We start from the raw sequence: 19,533 nt of genomic DNA, 5'->3' as shown, positions 1-19,533 counted from the left end.
AGAATGTAATCATTTTTGATTAAATGATTACAGTCTTTATGGGCATAAGAGACTTCTTTTAAGAATATTAACCTTATCTACCTCAAACTTTTGTAAAGTAGTGTATATAGTGCATTTTGGACTGAATTTCTACACAAATTGGTCATAAAATGTAATCCAATCTTTATTTTCAAAAGTCACAACATCAAACAAGCAATAATATGTTTTGATTTCGTTTACAGCTAACAGTTTGAACATTTCTCCTGAACTTTGTATATCACAGTTACATTAGAAAAGGTTAATGGAGGTTAATTCTGTCAAAGGACGGTTATTGAAATCCATACTTTTCCCACTCAACACTATGAATATTTAAATTGTGTGTTCAATAAAAAAATGAATGAATAGTCTGTAATCGTCTGTTTCTCTATTATTGTGAATTAAAATCCACATACTTTTTTCCTACAAATATACAGCTATAGTCACTCATTCTTTCTAAATGCATTTCTTTCTGACGAGTCCATTTGGACAGATGTGGTGTACAGCTGTTGTAATATATTTGAGTTACCTGGCTGTGGCCGCCCGTGCTGATACTGCAGGTGCGCAGTCTGTACATTGTGCCGGGTTTCAAATCCTCACACTCACACTCTGTGGCAGGCCCGCTGTATGCAATGTCCCACTGATTGGCTACCGAATACAAGGCGTCAAAGAGTTTAACATTTGCAGGGAAATTACTCACTCAGTCAGTCAGTCAGTTATCCATGTAAACCCTCAACTGTTTCCAAAGTTTAATTAATCCATGGTGAGATAAAACACATAAGAATCAATGAACATTCAAGCATTTTGTGTTTTTGGCTATATGAAATTCCTTTTAGAGAAATAGAAGCTCTGACAGCACTAATGGAGTATCTATGTAAGAACAGAAGTACAGATGGGACAGCGTGAGGACACAAGAAGATTAATTACGAAATTAACGTATGTTCTTCTAAAAAAATGTTATGTGAAAAAGGAAAAAAAAAAGCTTTAAAAAAAGACTTCTAAATACTTTTTAAATAAAATTGAGATATAATTAACCATTAACATACTTAAACATGCAGGCAGATGGTGAATGACAGTGAAGAACAAAATGACATATACATTAATACATACCATCGGAATTTCCTTCTGAAATCTCTAAGAGGTATTTTAAGATTTCTGAACCTCCGTTGTCCTGTGGAGGATCTGTAGTGTGACATACAGACTGGATATTATAAATATACACACATATATGGAGATGTGCTTACCATAAAATGCATACAAAAGTACCCAAACAACAGTGACTTGACTACTAGTCATGACTTCTACTAATAAAATTATTTTACATTTATTTTTTCCTGAGATCCACTTAAAAGGTTAGTAATGTTGTTTGCACCAAAGAAAACCTATTTGGTCATTTACAGTTTCACAAGATTTTTTGGAGCCAGCATTACTACTGTAAGAAACAAAACCTACAGCATGGTATTGTACATAGTATGCAAATTTTATTTCTCATGATATGACCCTTCGGGTATTCAGATTTGTATGATGTTATTGTATGAGCATAAACTCTCAAAGTCTAAACTCTCTGAGTCTAAACTAAATTTTAGGCATTTGCCCTTTTGAAGTTTATTGCAGCTGTCAGAAATCTACCGTTTGGTTCATTACTGTGGGGAAATAAAATTGCGATTTATCACGCTGAGAGCACAATACAACCGCAGACCTCGTCCTACTCTCCTTTGCAAACAAAGAACTTAACTGGAAAGTAGCAGAACTCAAGCAGCGCATCACAAAGGAAGACATCAAAATGAGGTGTAGTGTGACTCACACATCAGATAGAGATGAAGCAATACCGGTTCTATTGTTGGTCCAAAATTGTGGAATAGTCTTTCTCTATCTCTAAGACTAGTATCCACAGAGCCTGTTTTTAAATCTAAGTTAAAAAACCTACATCTTTTCATAGGCTTACAACTGTCCTTGAGTTTTAATGTTGAATTTTTCTGATTGGTGTTTTTGATGTAAACTCCCTTTATCATTTGTTTTGCGGTCTTTATTGGTTTTTTTAGATACTTATCCTGTTGTACAGCAAAATGTACGATAGATAAATAGATAGATAGATAAATAGATAGATAGATAGATAGATAGATAGATAGATAGATAGATAGATAGATAGATAGATAGATAGAGGACATTACATTGTATATATATTAACTTTATTTTTTAATATTAATATTAGATATTTCTTCTCAATTTCCAAGATTAAAGCTCAAGTTCATTTGAGCCCCAAAGTTTGAGCTCAAAAGCAAAACAGATTGCATTTGCCTACATACATAAATTTAATTTCCAATTTCCCTCACAGCCAGAAACCAATTCAGCAAATGCAACAACTCCAACTGAACATGTTTGTTGCACAAACAGCCATACCCCATTTGACACTGAAGCTGTAGGGTCTGATAGGGCCCTTGATGCAGGGTCTGGAGGGGGGTCCAGGTTTGTCTGGACTAGTGTTACACACCAGCACCTCACTGGGACTGCTTCTGCCCTCCAAGTTAGAGGCTATGAGCTGCAAGACACAAAAACAAGACAGAAGAAGCTTAATTCTGAACAGTAATGACTTTTTGCCACCTTTTTTTGTCCAGTGAACATCATAGTTCTGATCGCTAAGAAAAGAGCAACTAGCTCAAGAACTCTTGTTGAATTTCAAAATTTGAGATATCATTAACTCATCAAATCTTCAAATCTAACTATGAGCAATTGACCCTTTTCACATTTCCGGGGTTCTCCGAAGTGGAAGTCATCATAGTATAGTAAACTTCTATAGCAGTGAACGGGAGACGACAGCAAATATCACTTTTGTATTCCCATCAAAAGAAAAAAAATCTGTGATAGAGTTTCCACGACCAAAAAAGGGAGAAAGAAATATAGAGAGATCAATTGCTGACGTAGGTCAGAAGAGGGAAAGATGTCAAATTTGCTGTCACTCCCTCAGCCGTTGTATTTGAAATATCTTTTTTGTCATTTAATGACAAGGTAATATAGCACAATATATAGCGTTATAAATGTGTATTACATTTTTTTTAAAGATGAATGAAAAACTGGATTTTGATTGGTGTGAAATGTTTAGGAATTGAAATTTTATTAAAAAACATTATTTTTAATAGTTTTTATAAAAATAAAATAAAATTAGTTACGCAATTATTGTATTTTCATGATCATTTTCAAGTACTTAGGTACTTGAATCCATCCATAATTTTTACATTGAAAAAATTGAAATGTGTAGGAAGGTTTTTTGGCAGTGAATCATTACAAAAGATTTACAAGTTTCGAAAAGTGGCAAATATGACATGCATGATACATATCATATAAAATACTGAGAAATCTGACAGGTTTTTTTTTTTATTATTATTGATTTAGACTATTTAGACGATTATCCCAAAATAGAAACCTTTACAAACAGCCTACTAAAGAGCTTCTGTACGTAAATAATTGATCACAAACGCAGAGGTAATGACATAAACCTCTACACATCTACACACTCCCATTATTTTCACCTGCCGCTTTAATGGATGCCTTCACTTAAAAAAAGACAAAAACTCAAACCCTAGAGGTGTGCGCACCATACAGAGGAATTACTATTAATTATGAAAGCACTTAAGCCAGACCCACTCACTGCATTACAGCAGCATTTAACGTGGGCTGCAGTTCACTCATAATTGGATAGGAGAGTTCTCTACATGAACGTGACAGAAGAAAATATTTGTGATGATAAAAAAACAACAACTGTGGTATGAGTCAGTGGAGCACAGAGAAAGGTTAAAGCAATTTGCTGCCACTGTAATTAACAATGTATGACTCTAGCCTTAATTTGTCAGGTGTCCCTGTAACACAAACACGCTTCCTGCACATATAGTTACACACCCACACCGTAGAACAAAAACAAACAAAACACTGTGTGCCTGTGAAGAGCATGTGTCAAACACAGCTAATAATAAGTACAAAAGCGCTTGACCAAAACATGATGAGGTCACTACGGCTTGGCAATTAATATTTGACCAGTACTTCTGAGAAAACATTATTCTCTTCAAAGTAGACAAATGCACCTCTTTGTTATTTTTCAGCATGTCAATATTGCAATGTGAGCTTTGAAATCTCTTTAAGTCTCTTTAATATTTATTGAGGTTTCCTTTTGACAAAAAATCTTTCATTTCACACATCATACCAAATTCAACAAGCTTTAAACATACTAAGTTTACATTCTCCTCACAGAACAAAGGCTTTGTATATACAAAGATGATGCACTTGTATTACTCGTATGGGAGAAAGTGCAACGTGCAATATGGCGGAATAAGTCCCGCCTTTTAAATATTTTTTTTACCGCTATTTGAGCATAAGAAACATGATTTATGGGACAGTTCATTTTACTGATATGAAATGTGTTATTTAATTGTGAGTTCGGCAAGCAGTTCTTGAGATTTCAGGATTCCCCCATTAGTCTTGGATGCCCAAAACAGCTGCCCGGAGGCTGCCGAGTGAACAGACTTTCCTTGAAAGGGACTTTGTCGCAGAATAATTTTTAAAGATTTTGTCATTTATTCTCTATATTTTATGTCTTAACCAGGTGAGAGACAAAATTTGAAAATGCAACATTATTTGATATTTAATTTATGTGCACACATTTTGGATCATTGTGATTTCACTGTAGACCTGTTTGCATCGTTTTGTGATACTTGTGTATGACTCCTTGGCTTATTCTGAGCAGTGAAGCAGCTCAATTCCCAGTATGCTCTGGACATTGATGTTTCACAGTTCCACCATGATTATGTGATCCAGCTTTGTCCCTCGGCACAAAAGGGACTCAACAGTATTATACAAAATAATTCATTTAAAAAATAAGCAATTTTTATGATTGCTGATTTTTTTTATTTATTTTTATGACGAGCATCCATCAGATTATAGCTAGGGGTCAGTGGCGGAGCCAGAGGGGGGTCCGGGGTGGCACTGGACACCCCTGACATGCGATTGGCCACCCCGGGTGCCACCCCAAAATTTTATTTGCTACTGGCAGTTGCTGATGCTGATTAAAAAAAAAAAAAAAAATTACGTTCGCCGGCAGCGCGGCGCAAGCGCAGTTTTCAAACGGACGAGCAGAGGACGAGGAGAGATAGTTGCAAGATACCGAACTTCACCGAATAAGAAAAGAAAACATCATATTTGAAGTAAGTTTTTAAGGTTTAGCATCAGGGGGGTTTGCTCCGAATACATTCGGCCTAATACACGCATATACAGTAGGCTACCTTGCCGTGTGTACGTTACAATATACAAATGTTCTAGTGAGGATAGGAGATCAAAACGCAGGCAAAGAAGAGCAGAAACAAGCGATATCATAATGCGATCACTATAGGACTATGAAGCTTTATGGGTGTGTTGATGGACTCGATCTACTTTGTTTGATCATCATTAAATCTGATCTAGATGTAGTCTTTGATAAAAATGCGATTTTTTGATAAAAAAGACGCACGAAGCTAGAATAAAACAGATTTTTTTTTTTTTTAAAGCACAGGATCTGTTCTTTCTTTTGGTATGTTCAGATATTTATACAACAAAATATTCTGGGGTGCCATGAAATTGTGAAAATGACCAAAAACACCTCTTTTTTTTATACTGGAAAGTGTTAAGATAAAAATATTTTTAATAAGCACAAACATAGTCCAGTCATTTTATGAAAAAAGGTTGAACAAATTGCAACAAAAGCAAACTCAAATAGCCTAATTTTGTATCCTGAATATTTCCTGAGTAAGGAAAAGAAGTCCAGAAGAATCCCATTAGGGGAAAGTTTTGAAAACTGTTTCTGGGGATTCACTTTTTATTTTACCTACCTTTTGTCTTATGCATTTTCCTTACCATTGTCTCCTGTTCTTCCCTCAGACTCGTCCCCCAGAAACAGTCCCACAGACCCAGCCCCAAACCCCATCTCTTAAAAATGAATAAAGGCATGGTTTCTAAAGTACTTCTTCCTGCCGCTATGTATTAATGCTCATGGGTAGCCTAAATTGGTTCCATTCAGACCTTAACATTAAGTATTTTACTGTTACAGTATATGTCTACAAGATTCAACAAGACATTTTCACCTGGCTATACCCAATGTTTAGATCTGTTGTGGTATTTATGCAAATTAGCACATACATAATTCGATTATGCACCATTTGTCCATGTTAACAAACAATTAAAAAAAAAACTTGTAATACATTTTTTGTTTGTCTTGATGTAAGTAATCAACTCAGTAATTTTCATGGTGATATCTAAAGGTTACAATTTTTACCCTATTCATGTGAGAGAAAGAATGAATAGGCGTATGAATAGGCTATATTTGGGTCTTTTTCGAAACTTTCCCCTAATGGGATTCTTCGGGACTTGTTTTTCCTTACTTAGGACATATTGAGGATACAAAATCAGTTGAGTTTGCTTCTGTTGCAATTTGTTCAAGGTTGACCCCCATTTTGGCTTAAAATGACTGGACTAACAGGCAGATCATATGCAAACAGACCCCAGCCCTTGCATCACCACTGGCTAGTCAGAGTCAGTGTGGTCAGACTTCAGGACCAGCAACAGCTCAGAGCATCTACCAGACACAGGCAGTCAATCACATACCCAATTCAGGAATTTAAGTTGAGAAGATTTTGCCAGATTAAAAGGATAGTTCACCAAAAAATGAACACAAAAAAATAATTATAAATTAAATAATTATAATTAGAAAGATGTTCAACACTTATAGACACAAACAGAGTGACACAATTCCTTCCATAAGCTTTTCCACTGTCTGTGTGTGTGTGTGTGTGTGTGTGTGTGTGTGTGTGTACTGTGTACCCCCGCAAGTAGCAGTGGCCACCCCCTGGCCACCCCATGTATAAAACTCTAGTTCCGCCACTGCTAGGGGTGTGCAAACTTATGAACTTAACTTGAAACTCAACTCTGTTAATCACACACTGTAGTTATTTATGATTGTGATAAGCTATAAGAAGACATATACAGTATGCATTCACTCACCCTGAATTTATACTGTGTGCTTCTCTTCAGGCCCTCTACAGTACATGTCAAGTTTTCTCCAGTGTACTTTGGGTGAAACTCTGTTCCCTGCAGAAATGAGCACAAAAACAGTGAACTTACATCACAATTTTACGCAAGTAGTGATGGGAATCCTAAAGATTCAGATTCCAAATAATGATTTGATAACGATAACAAGGACCGTTTCAAAGAAACAGTTGGAGGCCCCACTTGGTGGAACCAATGCAAATGTCCAGGAATCAATGGAGTCAAACATTATACAAACTATTTGGTCCAAATAGTTTTTGAAAATTTCCAACACAACCAAATGCCATGGGGTTTAAGTATGGACTTGAGTGTGTGGTAGTCATGCCATCTAAATGACGTACACTGTTCTCTTCCTGGATCTCCAGCTTGTATGTGACGAGCTCCTCTGCGGTACAGCCATCTGGCCGGCTCCACTCCAGCGTGATCCATGTGATGCCGGCACGCACCAGCCGAGGAGCGTGGGGCAAGTGGGGCAGACTTCCAGTCGTGTAGAAGACCACCTCAGGACTAAAGCCACTGACAAACAAGAGAGGAGACAGAAAATTATATATATACACACACACTCATATAAATGAAGCTGTAAAACAGCCAGGAATGAGGGTTTTTCATTTTTTGCCTATCCTCCAGGAAGGACGTGTAAATGTGATTTGTATAAACTTCGTAAAAGCCTCAACATCTTTTTGCAAAAGCTGTGTTCATTCGCATCCCTCACAGGGTTGACACTTTGATTGGGTTTATTTTTAAACACAGCTTCAATATGTATAACTTGCAGGCTGACGTAATTTGAATAGTTTTCCTCTTCTCTCAATAGCGGCCTTAAATCTAGTTTCTTCCAATTAACTGGTTGTGACAAGTTTACTAGAGCCCTCAGTATTTACTGTGTGAGTCTCTATAACTGCCACTGGGAAACAGGAGATGTTAAATGAGCTTCTTTCAGTTAAGGAAGTAATAAAAAAGATTCCTTTAGACTGGGTGAAAGGTGGTTTGCTGGAGGTGGAGTCTCATATTTCAGCAGTGTTGCTTCACTCTCTGAATGCGTCTATGGTATTAATGTCAGGAGATGGAGGAGACGAGGGATGGTGCTGTATTCAGAGTGATGACCCTTAACATGTCTGCCCACTGGACCAAACATTACTTATTTTATAGATATATTCTAGATATTCTATAGTTTGGGCGGGGAGCATTGGCTGCCCCCAAAATCATGATTTTATTCTCTAAAAAAAAAAAATACATAAAATAAACTAGATTATTAAATTATATCAATATAAATTATTTTAAAATAATTTTAGTATAAATATTTTTTCTATGCGTTAAAAAATATATATATAGAGAGAGGGGGTAAAATGGAGAAACGAAGAAATATATAGAGAGGGGGAAAGAGAGAACGCTCCACTGGCTGTCTGTTCTTCTGCATCAAGGTGACTTTATGGCTCTCCTCCTCCATTATGACTTGAGGGATGGTGATAGGATCAGATTACAGAGGGATAATGGGATTGTTTTGTCACACACAAAGAGTTTAATATGCATCCTGTACGACAACTCATATTTCCTTCTAATTCAAAGCTCAAATCATAGCTGGTCAAACAATGTTTGAATCTTTGGCTGTATCCCAACTTGCACATAATCCATACTAAATACTATACAAGACTAAAGGTTAATGTGTTTTAGTGTGTAGTGGGAGTACGTAAACTGGAATTTAGCAAAAGTGTGTCTGTGTATGGTTTTAAGGGTGCTTTCACACTTTGTTTGATTTGCCTGATCTGAACCAGAGTTCAATTGCTCCCCCCTCCCCCTGCACCCATTGGACTGTGTTAAAATTATATTATTTGGGTCTGAACCGAGAGGTACGTTTGCATCATTAAAGCAATAGCCGTTTACCCTTGTTTCCTGGTAACAACGATATAAGAGAAGGTGATTGAAAATTCACTTCACCTCACTTTTTTGGTTTTTGAGCTTGTAGTTTTGTTTTCAAAGCGTCAGCACATAACGGCACATGAGTCTATCTGCCATAAATGTACTGCAAGTTCTAAAGCAGAAATAAGATAATCCGTCTCTGTGCTTGCAGCGAACTATACCAGAGTTCACATGAACCGTACCACACACCACCATTTTTATGCAGACTTGGGTATGGTTCACAGGTGTGTATATGATTTTGGAAAACAGCGTTCAAATCATCCAAACTAATCGAACCCTGACGTCAATCGAACCTGGGTGCACTCCAAAAGTGCTAGTGTAAAAGTCCATGCATATGATTCTGCAGTGATACCTCATTCCTATGTCGTTGCGTGCCGCCACCCGAAATGTGTAGGCCATAGCTGGACACAGATGAGTGAGTTTGTAGTGCCTCTGGCTTCCGAAGTAACATTCTCTGAAATTGTTGTTCTTTTTGCCCTAATAGATAAAGTAGAATAACACATACATTCAGTACATAACTAGTCACTGCATAAAATCACTGAAGCTTTTCACCATTCAGCTTCTCAAAACCACTGTAATCATGGCTGGAGTGAGAAATGTATGAGTGACAACAGTCTGCTGTGGTCTTTGATGAAAATGGGGACATCATTCAGATATGAATCTTTAAACAGAGTGAATGAAAAGTGCTCATATCAAAGAGGCATCATTAGTGCTGAAAATGCTGAACTGCAATTCAACAAGGAGGCCCTTTTACCAAAAATCTAAAAAGAAACTGAATGCTGATGATAATTTAAAAAAAAAAATAGTGAAGTCTTTCCTGTGAACAAAAAATATAGTAATACCTCATCCCACTCTAAAAGGTAACTTGTGATTTTCGATCCATTATCAACTGGTGCCTAAGTGAGGAGAGAAATAAAAAGAAACAAATTAGAAGTACATAAAAGAAGGAAAACTGGAAGAAAACCTTATTTCATAAAAAAATTTGTTATGTAACTAATTTAGTCACACTCATGTTTTTCCAAAACTCTTTTAAGTTTCTTTCTTATCCTGAACACATAAGAGACGGCAGAACGTTGATGCTTCTCTTTGTCGTACAATGAACAAGATTGGTGATTAGACAAGCTCTAAAAACGAGAAGAAAAAAAATATATATATACGAACAACACTAAAACCATGTCTGTATGAGTTGTGTTATATACTCAACATGCAGCCATGATGTAAAAATTTGTCTTAATAAATACACTATTACTTTCAAAAGTTTAGGGTCAGTAAAAAGATCAGAAGTGACATTAGAAACATTTATGTTGTTACAAAAGAATACGGTTTCAAATAAATGCTGTTCTTTGTAGTTTTCAACTGTTTAAAACATTGAAAATAATAATAATAATAATGATAACAACAACAACAACAACAACAACAACAATAATAATAATAATAATAAATGCTTCGTGCACAGCAAATAAGTATATTAGATATGTTAGTAATGATGTTCTAAATTAAGCTTTTCCATCACAGGAATAAATTACATTTTAAAATATATCAAAATAGAAAGCAGTTATTTTAAATTGTAATAATATTTTATAATATTGCTATTTTTACTGTATTTTGATCATATAAATGTAGCCTTGCTGAGCACAAGAGACAGTGTACCTTCAGAAAACTTGAAATAGTGCATGAGTCATATGGGATATTTTACAGTGCTTTTTGCCATTTTTTGTGGCCCCTGGTCACCATTCACTCTCATTGTATAGAAAAGGGCAGCATGAACATATTTCTTCTCCTCCTCATCCTCTTATGTTCCAGAGAAGAAAGTAAGTCATACAGGTTTGGAACAACATGAGGGTCAGTAAATGATGGCAGAATTTTCATTTCTAGCTGAACTATACTTTAATAATTCAGGATGATTGGACATCTCCTTTAAAGGGGTCATGAACTGAGAAATCAAAATTTTCCAAAGCTTTTGACATAAGAGGTCATCATACTGAGATGAGGAAGAGAGAAGAGGAATACAAGATGGATTACAAATAGCATTACCTTCCAAAGGATCCTAATGCTAGGAATGTGGTTATTTTTTTCAACAATTTGAATGTCTCAGTTGAGCATTATTTATTTGTATGCGGTACATTTCACTGAGGATTCTTTGGTAAATCAGTCACAATTTCGGTGCAGGCTTTGCTAACAGACTTTTATGATATGGACTCGACAGTAATGCCACAACATGTAAGTAACAGTGTTATTTTTAATGCCTGATCTGTGAACAGTGATTTCTGATATGTAATGATTCATGTACAGTCAGATGTCTTTTGTCTGTGTCAGTAAATCAAACCAGTGACTAAACAGTCAACTTCACATTATTTAAGCTGTTATTTAAACTGTGATTAAGTTATATAAAGAAAGCAAACAAAAAACACTCCCTTTCCAATCGCTGGAGCTGTTAATCAATCAGCGCGAGTTTATCAGTGAGTTCTGGACTCGCGGCAAAACTCCTATAATAATCAATTAATCTCTTATTTACGTTGTGTTTGCACTGTTAGTTATGATGAAAGCATTCGTTAGTGTGCAGAAATCGAGCTGCAATTACGAGATCACATTCATGCGCTCAACGTGTCTGTGATCGGCTACAATGCTCATCATCACTGCAACCTTTCATGCCACGGTCTAAATATAATGCTTTAGATCTAAATATCATGCTATAATCAACACTTTTCACAATTAGTTAACCTTGAGAGCTGTAATAGTAAAAACATGCTAAAAGTTTTTGAGAGAGTTAAACATGTAATACTTAACCTTTTCATATACACAGATGTTAGCCAATCACAGCAGTGGGCGTTTAGATTGAAAAAGGCGTTTTAGTCCTTAAAAAGGAGCGTTCAAATCAGAGGGCTAAAATCAGGGTAGGAAAAATGCTTTTTATTTGTAAATTATGAAATGTTTTATGTAAAAATCATACTAACATTATGAGTGCGCCACAGGAAACATAATAACAACACAATAAAACAATGCAGTTCATGACCCCTTTAAATCTACCAGACTCATTAGGCCTGAAATCTTTCTCATCTGTAATAAAACTTTACAAACTTTAAAGGTGCAGTCTGTAAGAATGACAGCTAGTGGTCGAAATAGGCACTGCAGTCCAAATTCAAAATATCAGAGGTCGTTGTTTCCCCGAGTATGTGAACTTAATGTTTGCAGATATTTAGGAAACATGCTATGGTATTTTTATGCTTTAGTAGAGTAAAAAAAGTTACATACAGCACCTTTAAGCTTAAATGTACCTTCATTGAAGAATTAACAGAATTAGTCCTATATGTCTGATGCCTGGGAACAGATAACTTCCATACTAGTATGGGATAAACAGCAGTCTCACCTTCCACTGTAGGGTGAGCGTGCTCTTTGTGCGGTGGGATAGTTTAGGGGGCAGCGGGCAGTCTGGGGTACTGCTGTGGGTGGTGAAGGCCCCCACCTCAGAGCACGAACCCTTCACAGAATTGCACACAGCATTCACTCTGAGAAAGACAAACACAAACACATTAAGAAGACATAGTTCATTCAAAGTGATCTATACTACATTTAAAGCAGGAACAGTGAGGGGGAAAATAACCTTTTTGTGTTATCCAAAGAAAAAACTTACAGTGAATCTGAGGTGTACATTTTATCAGTAATCAAACACATGACCTTCTAGCACCAGCTGTGCCTTTTTCAATGTATTTTCTGATTGAGTGCACATTGCTTTTACAATTCTAGAAAATTGCTTTTTTTTTAAAGATACGCTAAAAAAGTCTTAAAGCACTTTACTTCACCTCATTGCTTATTCCTGGAAAATTCCTGGAAAAGGTGGGACAAAATTAATCTGGCCACACTGCCATTTTCCAACAGGTCGCTCAGATTTATAAAGAGCAAAAAAATAATCACTCTTAGGGGCAAATGGAACATTCAGGGTCACATCTGACTGCAGAGACAGACAGTCTCCCACTTTCCCTTAATCAGAACATATATTCAGATACTAGTCCCACTGCTACCAGGGTTCAAAGGTCAACCGAAAACTCAACTGACAATTTCAATGCATTTTAATGAGGATCCAAACAAACTGACCCCCAGCACTGGATGCTCCATTAACAAGAGCTCCTGGTGACAGAACAGACTAGCATTGCCTATCCCTGGCTGCAAAGATTACAGCAGATGTGGGCTTGAAAGGTTCTTTGAGGACCGGTACATGCATCATATTTAAGCTTGACCTTTCCAACGCTGTGATGCACAGCACTTTCGGCTCAATTAATAACAGGTAACAGGCAGACCATTAGAGGGACATTCAGATAGAACTGAGGTCATTAAACAAAAGTAGAAGTAAAAAATTATGACTTGTATTCCATTAACGTTAACTTCGATTACGTAAAAAAAGAAAACTGCAGATAACTGGATCTGATCATCAGAAATAGCATGAATTTCTGGGATAATGGACTCTAATAACAGTAATAGTTTAAACTACTCTAAGCACATGTTCTTGCACATGGCAAGAAATAAAGTTGAGAGCTGCACTTACCTTACGTGGTAGTCTGTTGCTGGTCTGAGATCTTTTAAATTGCATTCCAACTCCTCTCCACTGAAAACACACACACACACACACACAATGGTTACTGACCTTAATGGATGCCAGCAACAAAGTTGTGCTTTTCAAAGTGCAAAACTGACTTTCATTAAGGATGCTGTTCAGTTATTATTGAGCACAACTGCTCAATTGTTTAGGGATTCCTGCAACCATTTTTCCAGCTGATGCGACTATTTTGTGCAACTTCAAAATTGCCTCATTCTTTTAGATTATGTTCTGTCATTTTCTTGTAGTGTGTTGGAAACAATGGCAAACACTCAAAAGTGGCCTGGAACAGCGCTACCCAACTGTGAGGACAAATTGAATGGTGCTGCACAAACCAAATTTAAACGTAGCAGGAGTATTTCATCCTACTTAAATATGAAACAATTCTATTACATAAACCTCTATGGGAACAGCAAATTATTTTAATATGAAAGTTGAAACAATATTAAAACATCCATGACATTATAAACAGCACTGGTGAAGAAAACAGGAAAAATACTGTACCATAAGATCTTTTAATGTTTTTGAAAGAAGTCTTTTATGCTCACCAAAGTTGTTTATTTAATCAAAAATACAGTAAAAGAGTTATATTGTAAAATGCTATAACAATTCATAATAACCGTTTTTCTATTTTAATATATTTTAAAAGGTAATTTAATATTGTAATGGCATAGCTGAATTTTCAGCATCATTACTCCAGTCTTCAGTGTCATATGATCCTTCAGAAATAATATGTTGATTTGCTGCGCAAGAAACATTTCTAATTATTATCAATGTTGAAAACAGTTGTGCTTGCTTAATATTTTTGTGTAAACCTTGTCAAAAAATGTTCAGTATTCTTTGATGAATAGAAAGATTATTTATTCAAATAATTTATTATTTGCATACATTTTTTATTGTTTTGGTAACAATGTAAAAGTCTTTACTTTCACTTTTGATCAGTTTAACGCATCTTTACAGAATAAAAGTATTTAAAGTTTCTTTAAAAAATTAAAAAATAATCATACTGAACCCAAACTACTTTTGAACGATAATAATATAATATAATATAATAAATATAATATAATATTCCATATAATTTCCACCAGCACCACTGCTCTCATATGTTAGTCTGGAGTAATGCTTAGAGACTCATGCTTCAAACAGATGATGACAGGGTGTGAGAGGTCTGATTATCTTTCCTGTCTGCTCTCTGGATACTGAATCATACAAGTCCTGGTGAGAGAACAGGCTGCATCCAATAATTCTATCTGCTCGATGGATGATGTATTCATTTCTAACTTGCTCCCTTGTGGTGAACACTGTTAATTTATGAGAACATAAAGACTTCTCAAGGATTCTGAGCAGACTACACAGCTCCTCTGAGATTATATACTCCAGTCTATCTCACCTATAAATGACACGGTACTGGCCGTTACGACCTTTGTCTGAGAGAGTGACCTCGTAGCTGCAGGTAAAGGGGTGTCCGTTACTGTGCCTGTCTCTGTTCTGGAGGCCTGCTGGTGGAGCCCAAGTCAGTCGAGCTGTCCGGGCCTGGATATTAAGAACCTGTGAAGCAAACAAAGAGCAAAGACCATCAACTATAGAACTGGAAACAATATTATTAAGCATGTCAAGTGTCTTTGAATCTGTGGGTAGGTGATTTTTAAACAGTGAACAAAGATAAAATGTGTAAATGTAAAGCAAGGTGTATATTTTAATTGTCATTACTGGTCATTATTTAATTTTTTTTAAAGAAAAAGCTTGTCAATTATTCTGTCATCATTTATTCCTTTTCATATATTTGTATATATAATATTTATAAAAGTAAATATATATATATATATATATATATATATATATATATATATATAAAAATAAATAAATAAAAGTACAAATATTCGATTTTGTCTCTCGATTAATATGAGCATAATACTGCAGGACATGCCACTATCAAAAACGACTTCATGTCAACCACCACTGTAATTTTAAGACTATAATCAGCTTTCAAATGTGCTGCAAAGAGCTCCAGTAAAGCAGCCAAATGCGATTTAAGACAAACTTAGAAACTATTAATTTGCTAAACCTACCAGGATTATAGACTTGCAAATAAAAAAAAGGAGTATCAAGCAATAAACTAAAGAAAAAACATGGCTAGGTAAGAAACGACTCACATGGACTTTAACGTGACAGTGTAATTAATGTTGTACAGACATAAAACAAAACAAACATTTCCTCAACCTTTAACCACAGACTTTATTTAATCCGTAACACAAAAATTGCTCTTCCAAAAACTCAACCTGGGAACAAATGGGTAATATTAATTACCTTCCGTTTTTAGGCCTGCAATCTGAACCACTCTATAGCTCTGCAAAAACAACTATTTATATGTCAAACACAGAAATGAAGGTATACACGTAAAGAGGCAGAGCGGCTATAACTCCTCCACTATAACAGGTCATTCAGTGTAACCCTGTGTATGAGGGTATAACGCTGACATGAATGAGCTGTAGATGTCTCGCTCTACCTTCAGTCAGGCAGAAGCAAATCTCTCAAACGCAATCTGTCCTGTGGCAAGAGTAACTGCAGGTGAAAGTATGTCTGTGGAAAAGCTATGGTTGTTGCTCTCAGATGTGCACAACTAGGATTGCCACTGGCACTTCTGAAGCTACAGCAATATGTTCTCAACAAAACCGGCTGCCATCAGACCCGGCTTTCTCACAGAGATACTGAAAAGCTCAGAGACCTATACCGGTCAATAGTTTGAGGCTTGTACGAGTTTTTAAATGCTTTTTAAAAATGTTTGCTCACCAAGGCTGCATTTATTTGACCAAAACAAATAAGAGCTAAATTACAAATTAAAATAACTTTTCTATTTTAAAATGTAATTTATTCCTCTGATGGCAAAGCTGAATATTCTCCAGTCTTCAGTGTCACATGATCCTTCAGAGATCATTCGAATATGCTGATTTGCTGCTCAAGAAACATGTCGTCTTTATCAATGCTGAAAACAGTTAATGCTTGATATTTGTGGACATTTGATTATTTGGTGAATAGAACAGCTTTTATTTAAAATAAGTGTTTTTGTAACATTATAATTTATAATTGTCTTTACCGTCACTTTTTACCAATTTAAAGCATCCTTGTTAAATAAACAAAAAATCTTACTGACCCCAAACTTTTGAAAGATAGTGTGTGTTTGTATGCATGTATGTATTTTTATTAAAAAAGTGACTCAAAGTTCATGGTAAGGACATCAAACAGGAAGTGATGCTCTGTCTTTGCAAAACTTTCATACACTGAAGTGAAATTTAGTATATGACCCTAAAACATGCCCTTGGGCTAAAGTATGTTTAGGGTGCAGTGCCACCAACTGGTCAGAGTTGTACATTATGATTAAATCTGCTTATTTTTTGATAAAAACTGCCATCAATATCTTGGTGCTGTATTTCTTTGGACCATGACTCAACCATGGGCTGCATCAACTATAACGAGAAGTTGGAGAGCATGAAGTGATAGAGAGCTTGTGATATTGAGAACACCATTTGCCACTAAACTTCAGCAATACAAAGGATTTGGCCCCAGTCTGTAGTATCCAGTGCGTTTCTACTCTGTGACACTCTCAATTTCAGGTTCATGAAGAAACTAAACAAGAAAGGCAGCTCCATTAGAGGATGTTGCAGAGATGAGAATGAGGGCAAATTTAAGTCATTTACTTCCAAACTCGCGCATCCTTCCAGATTGCCTCATCTTGGGATCACATTGCGCCACAGATGTTTTCCACACTACCTGCCTGCACCCATCAGGCTATATTCCCTCTGTACTCCTCCATGTTATATGCCAAATTTACTCCCATTCATGGAGCTGCACTATCGTTCAAAACTGTGGGGTCAGTACGATTTTTCAGTGTTTTTGAAAGAAGTCTCAAAAAGGCTGCATTCATTTGATCAAATATTGCAAAAACAGTACTATTGGGAATGTTATTAGAATTGAATAGTAACTTTTTAAATTATTACTGTGGTGAAAAAGCTCTATTTTCATTGTCACATGATCCTTCAGAAATCATTCAAATATGCTGATTATGCTCAAGAAACATTTCTTATTATTATCAATGTTGAAGACTGTTGTGCAATTTAATAATGTGTTTTCTTCAGGATTTTTTAATCAATACATTTTTTTAAAAGCATTTTTTTTAACATTCATTTGTTTTAAATCGCAGTATTTTAACTGTAGCTTTTGATGATTTTTTTTGCTGAATAAAAGTATTAATTTCTTAAAAAAACAAAAACAATTTAGTGATCCCAAATGTTTGAATGGTAGTGTATATAGTGTCATTTTTATCTACTATAGTATAAACAGTGTATAGTAGGAGAGGCAAAGTAATGCAGAATGTACTACGAATACTGTAGCTTTCAGACACAGACAGATGCACGTTTGTTATTATTAAATATAATAATATAATAAAACAGAATCTTTCAGTCAGCAGTGATTTTAACTTATTTACTGCCTTAATGCCACTAATTTTATGATAATAAGGGATTAATCTTACGCTGAGGGAGTAAATGAGACAGCTGTTCAAATGTCACACACACTAACAAATACATGCAAACTAAAACACAAAACAGAACAGATGATTGATGACTATGGGTTAGTTTCACTTATGGATTATCACTTAAAGTGACAGGGTGTCCTTAGATAGTTCTGAACTAAACAACAGCAAGAGCAGCAGGGTGAGTGAACAGATGGGGAAAGAACAGAGCAAACACTGGTCAGAAAACATTGTTTTGATGGAAATGTTTACCTAGTCCTCAATTGCTTGACAGTGGAACATATAAAAAAAAAAACATCAAAATGCTGCCCCTGTGTGTCTGCAATGGGAACAGTTTGTAATTGTAAACAAATGTGAAAAGATCTTGGTGACTTTTACTGAATGTCTCCTTATGACATATACATTTAATTAATATGAATCAATGTCATGTTTTTATGCCTACTTGTATTTGCAGCCTGTACTTTCTGTTGGCCATTAAAGGACATCATGTTTATATGATAACATTAAAACCATTAGTATTTTTCACTTGTGAGGTTAACAACTCATATTCCAGACCCACCTGTGGTTTTTCCATTCCCGAAAGAACATCCTGAACTCTCTTTGCTTCTGAATCATGATCTGCAGCTGGGAGAAAGAAGAAGAGACAGAAAAATAAAAGGGTGTTATTCTGATATGAATCAGCAGAGGTCAGGCTTAAGTCAGAAACGGAGCAGGAGAAAAACATCAAGTGTTAAAGGGTTAAGTTCACCCAAAAATAAAGAACATTGTATCATAATTTATTCACACTCATGTAGTTCCAAACCCAAATGACAACTTTTTTTTTTTTTTTTTTCACTTTTGGGTGAACTATTCCTGTAACCACTAATAATCTTTTCAGGTAATGGACTTCTCTGAAACAAAGAAAAACACATTTGAGGAGAAAACAGAATTATGTTTGAAAATAGAATATAAATTTGAGGAGAAACAGAAGGTGTTTTTCACCTTCTATCAATACTTTTGCACAACAAGGCATTGAAAAATATATATTTCATAACCGCAGACCCCACTGAAAGAGCGCTGGCACAGCGGAAACATGATCTGTCGGAAGCTTGCTTTTCTACGTCTCTCTACTGAACCACATCCATAACTCGTATGCCAATTTGAAATCTGCACGTGGAAAAAATGCTCAATTACCTCATGTTCCCAAGGCCGGATTAGCTCACTTAATCTACCAGATCATTAGCGACAGACAGTCTGACAGAATACCTTTAAATCTTTATTGGCCTGTGGATACACACACATATACCCACAACTGCTCACTAACCCCTAATTTATCATTTCCACTGAAGACTCAAACAGACAGGATCCACATGAGCAGATTCTTCTCTTCTGGGGAGTAACCTTTTGCTCGATTTCACTCTCTGGATGTTAGTGTTGTAAA

At 35.8% G+C, this 19,533-nt stretch overlaps 1 protein-coding gene across 1 annotated transcript in view; it reads right to left on the bottom strand.

The window, feature by feature from the left end:
- The window catches only part of fndc3ba (fibronectin type III domain containing 3Ba), a 125,028-nt gene that overhangs the window by 15,268 nt on the left and 90,227 nt on the right, over positions 1-19,533 (bottom strand). Inside the window, exons 7-17 of the mRNA XM_079876099.1 lie at positions 18,673-18,737; positions 14,976-15,133; positions 13,535-13,594; positions 12,362-12,500; positions 9,837-9,890; positions 9,347-9,471; positions 7,422-7,596; positions 7,036-7,122; positions 2,416-2,554; positions 1,126-1,197; positions 545-663 (exon numbers count right to left, since the gene is read on the bottom strand). Of these exons, the coding sequence (XP_079732225.1) occupies positions 545-663; positions 1,126-1,197; positions 2,416-2,554; positions 7,036-7,122; positions 7,422-7,596; positions 9,347-9,471; positions 9,837-9,890; positions 12,362-12,500; positions 13,535-13,594; positions 14,976-15,133; positions 18,673-18,737 (1,193 nt within the window). The remainder of the gene's footprint in view (positions 1-544; positions 664-1,125; positions 1,198-2,415; positions 2,555-7,035; positions 7,123-7,421; positions 7,597-9,346; positions 9,472-9,836; positions 9,891-12,361; positions 12,501-13,534; positions 13,595-14,975; positions 15,134-18,672; positions 18,738-19,533) is intronic.

Source organism: Squalius cephalus, assembly GCF_949319135.1.
Source record: "Squalius cephalus genome assembly, chromosome: 7".
NCBI classification, from domain to species: domain Eukaryota; kingdom Metazoa; phylum Chordata; class Actinopteri; order Cypriniformes; family Leuciscidae; genus Squalius; species Squalius cephalus.
Note: the sequence above shows the minus strand (reverse complement) of the source record. Positions and strands in the feature narration are given on the sequence as shown.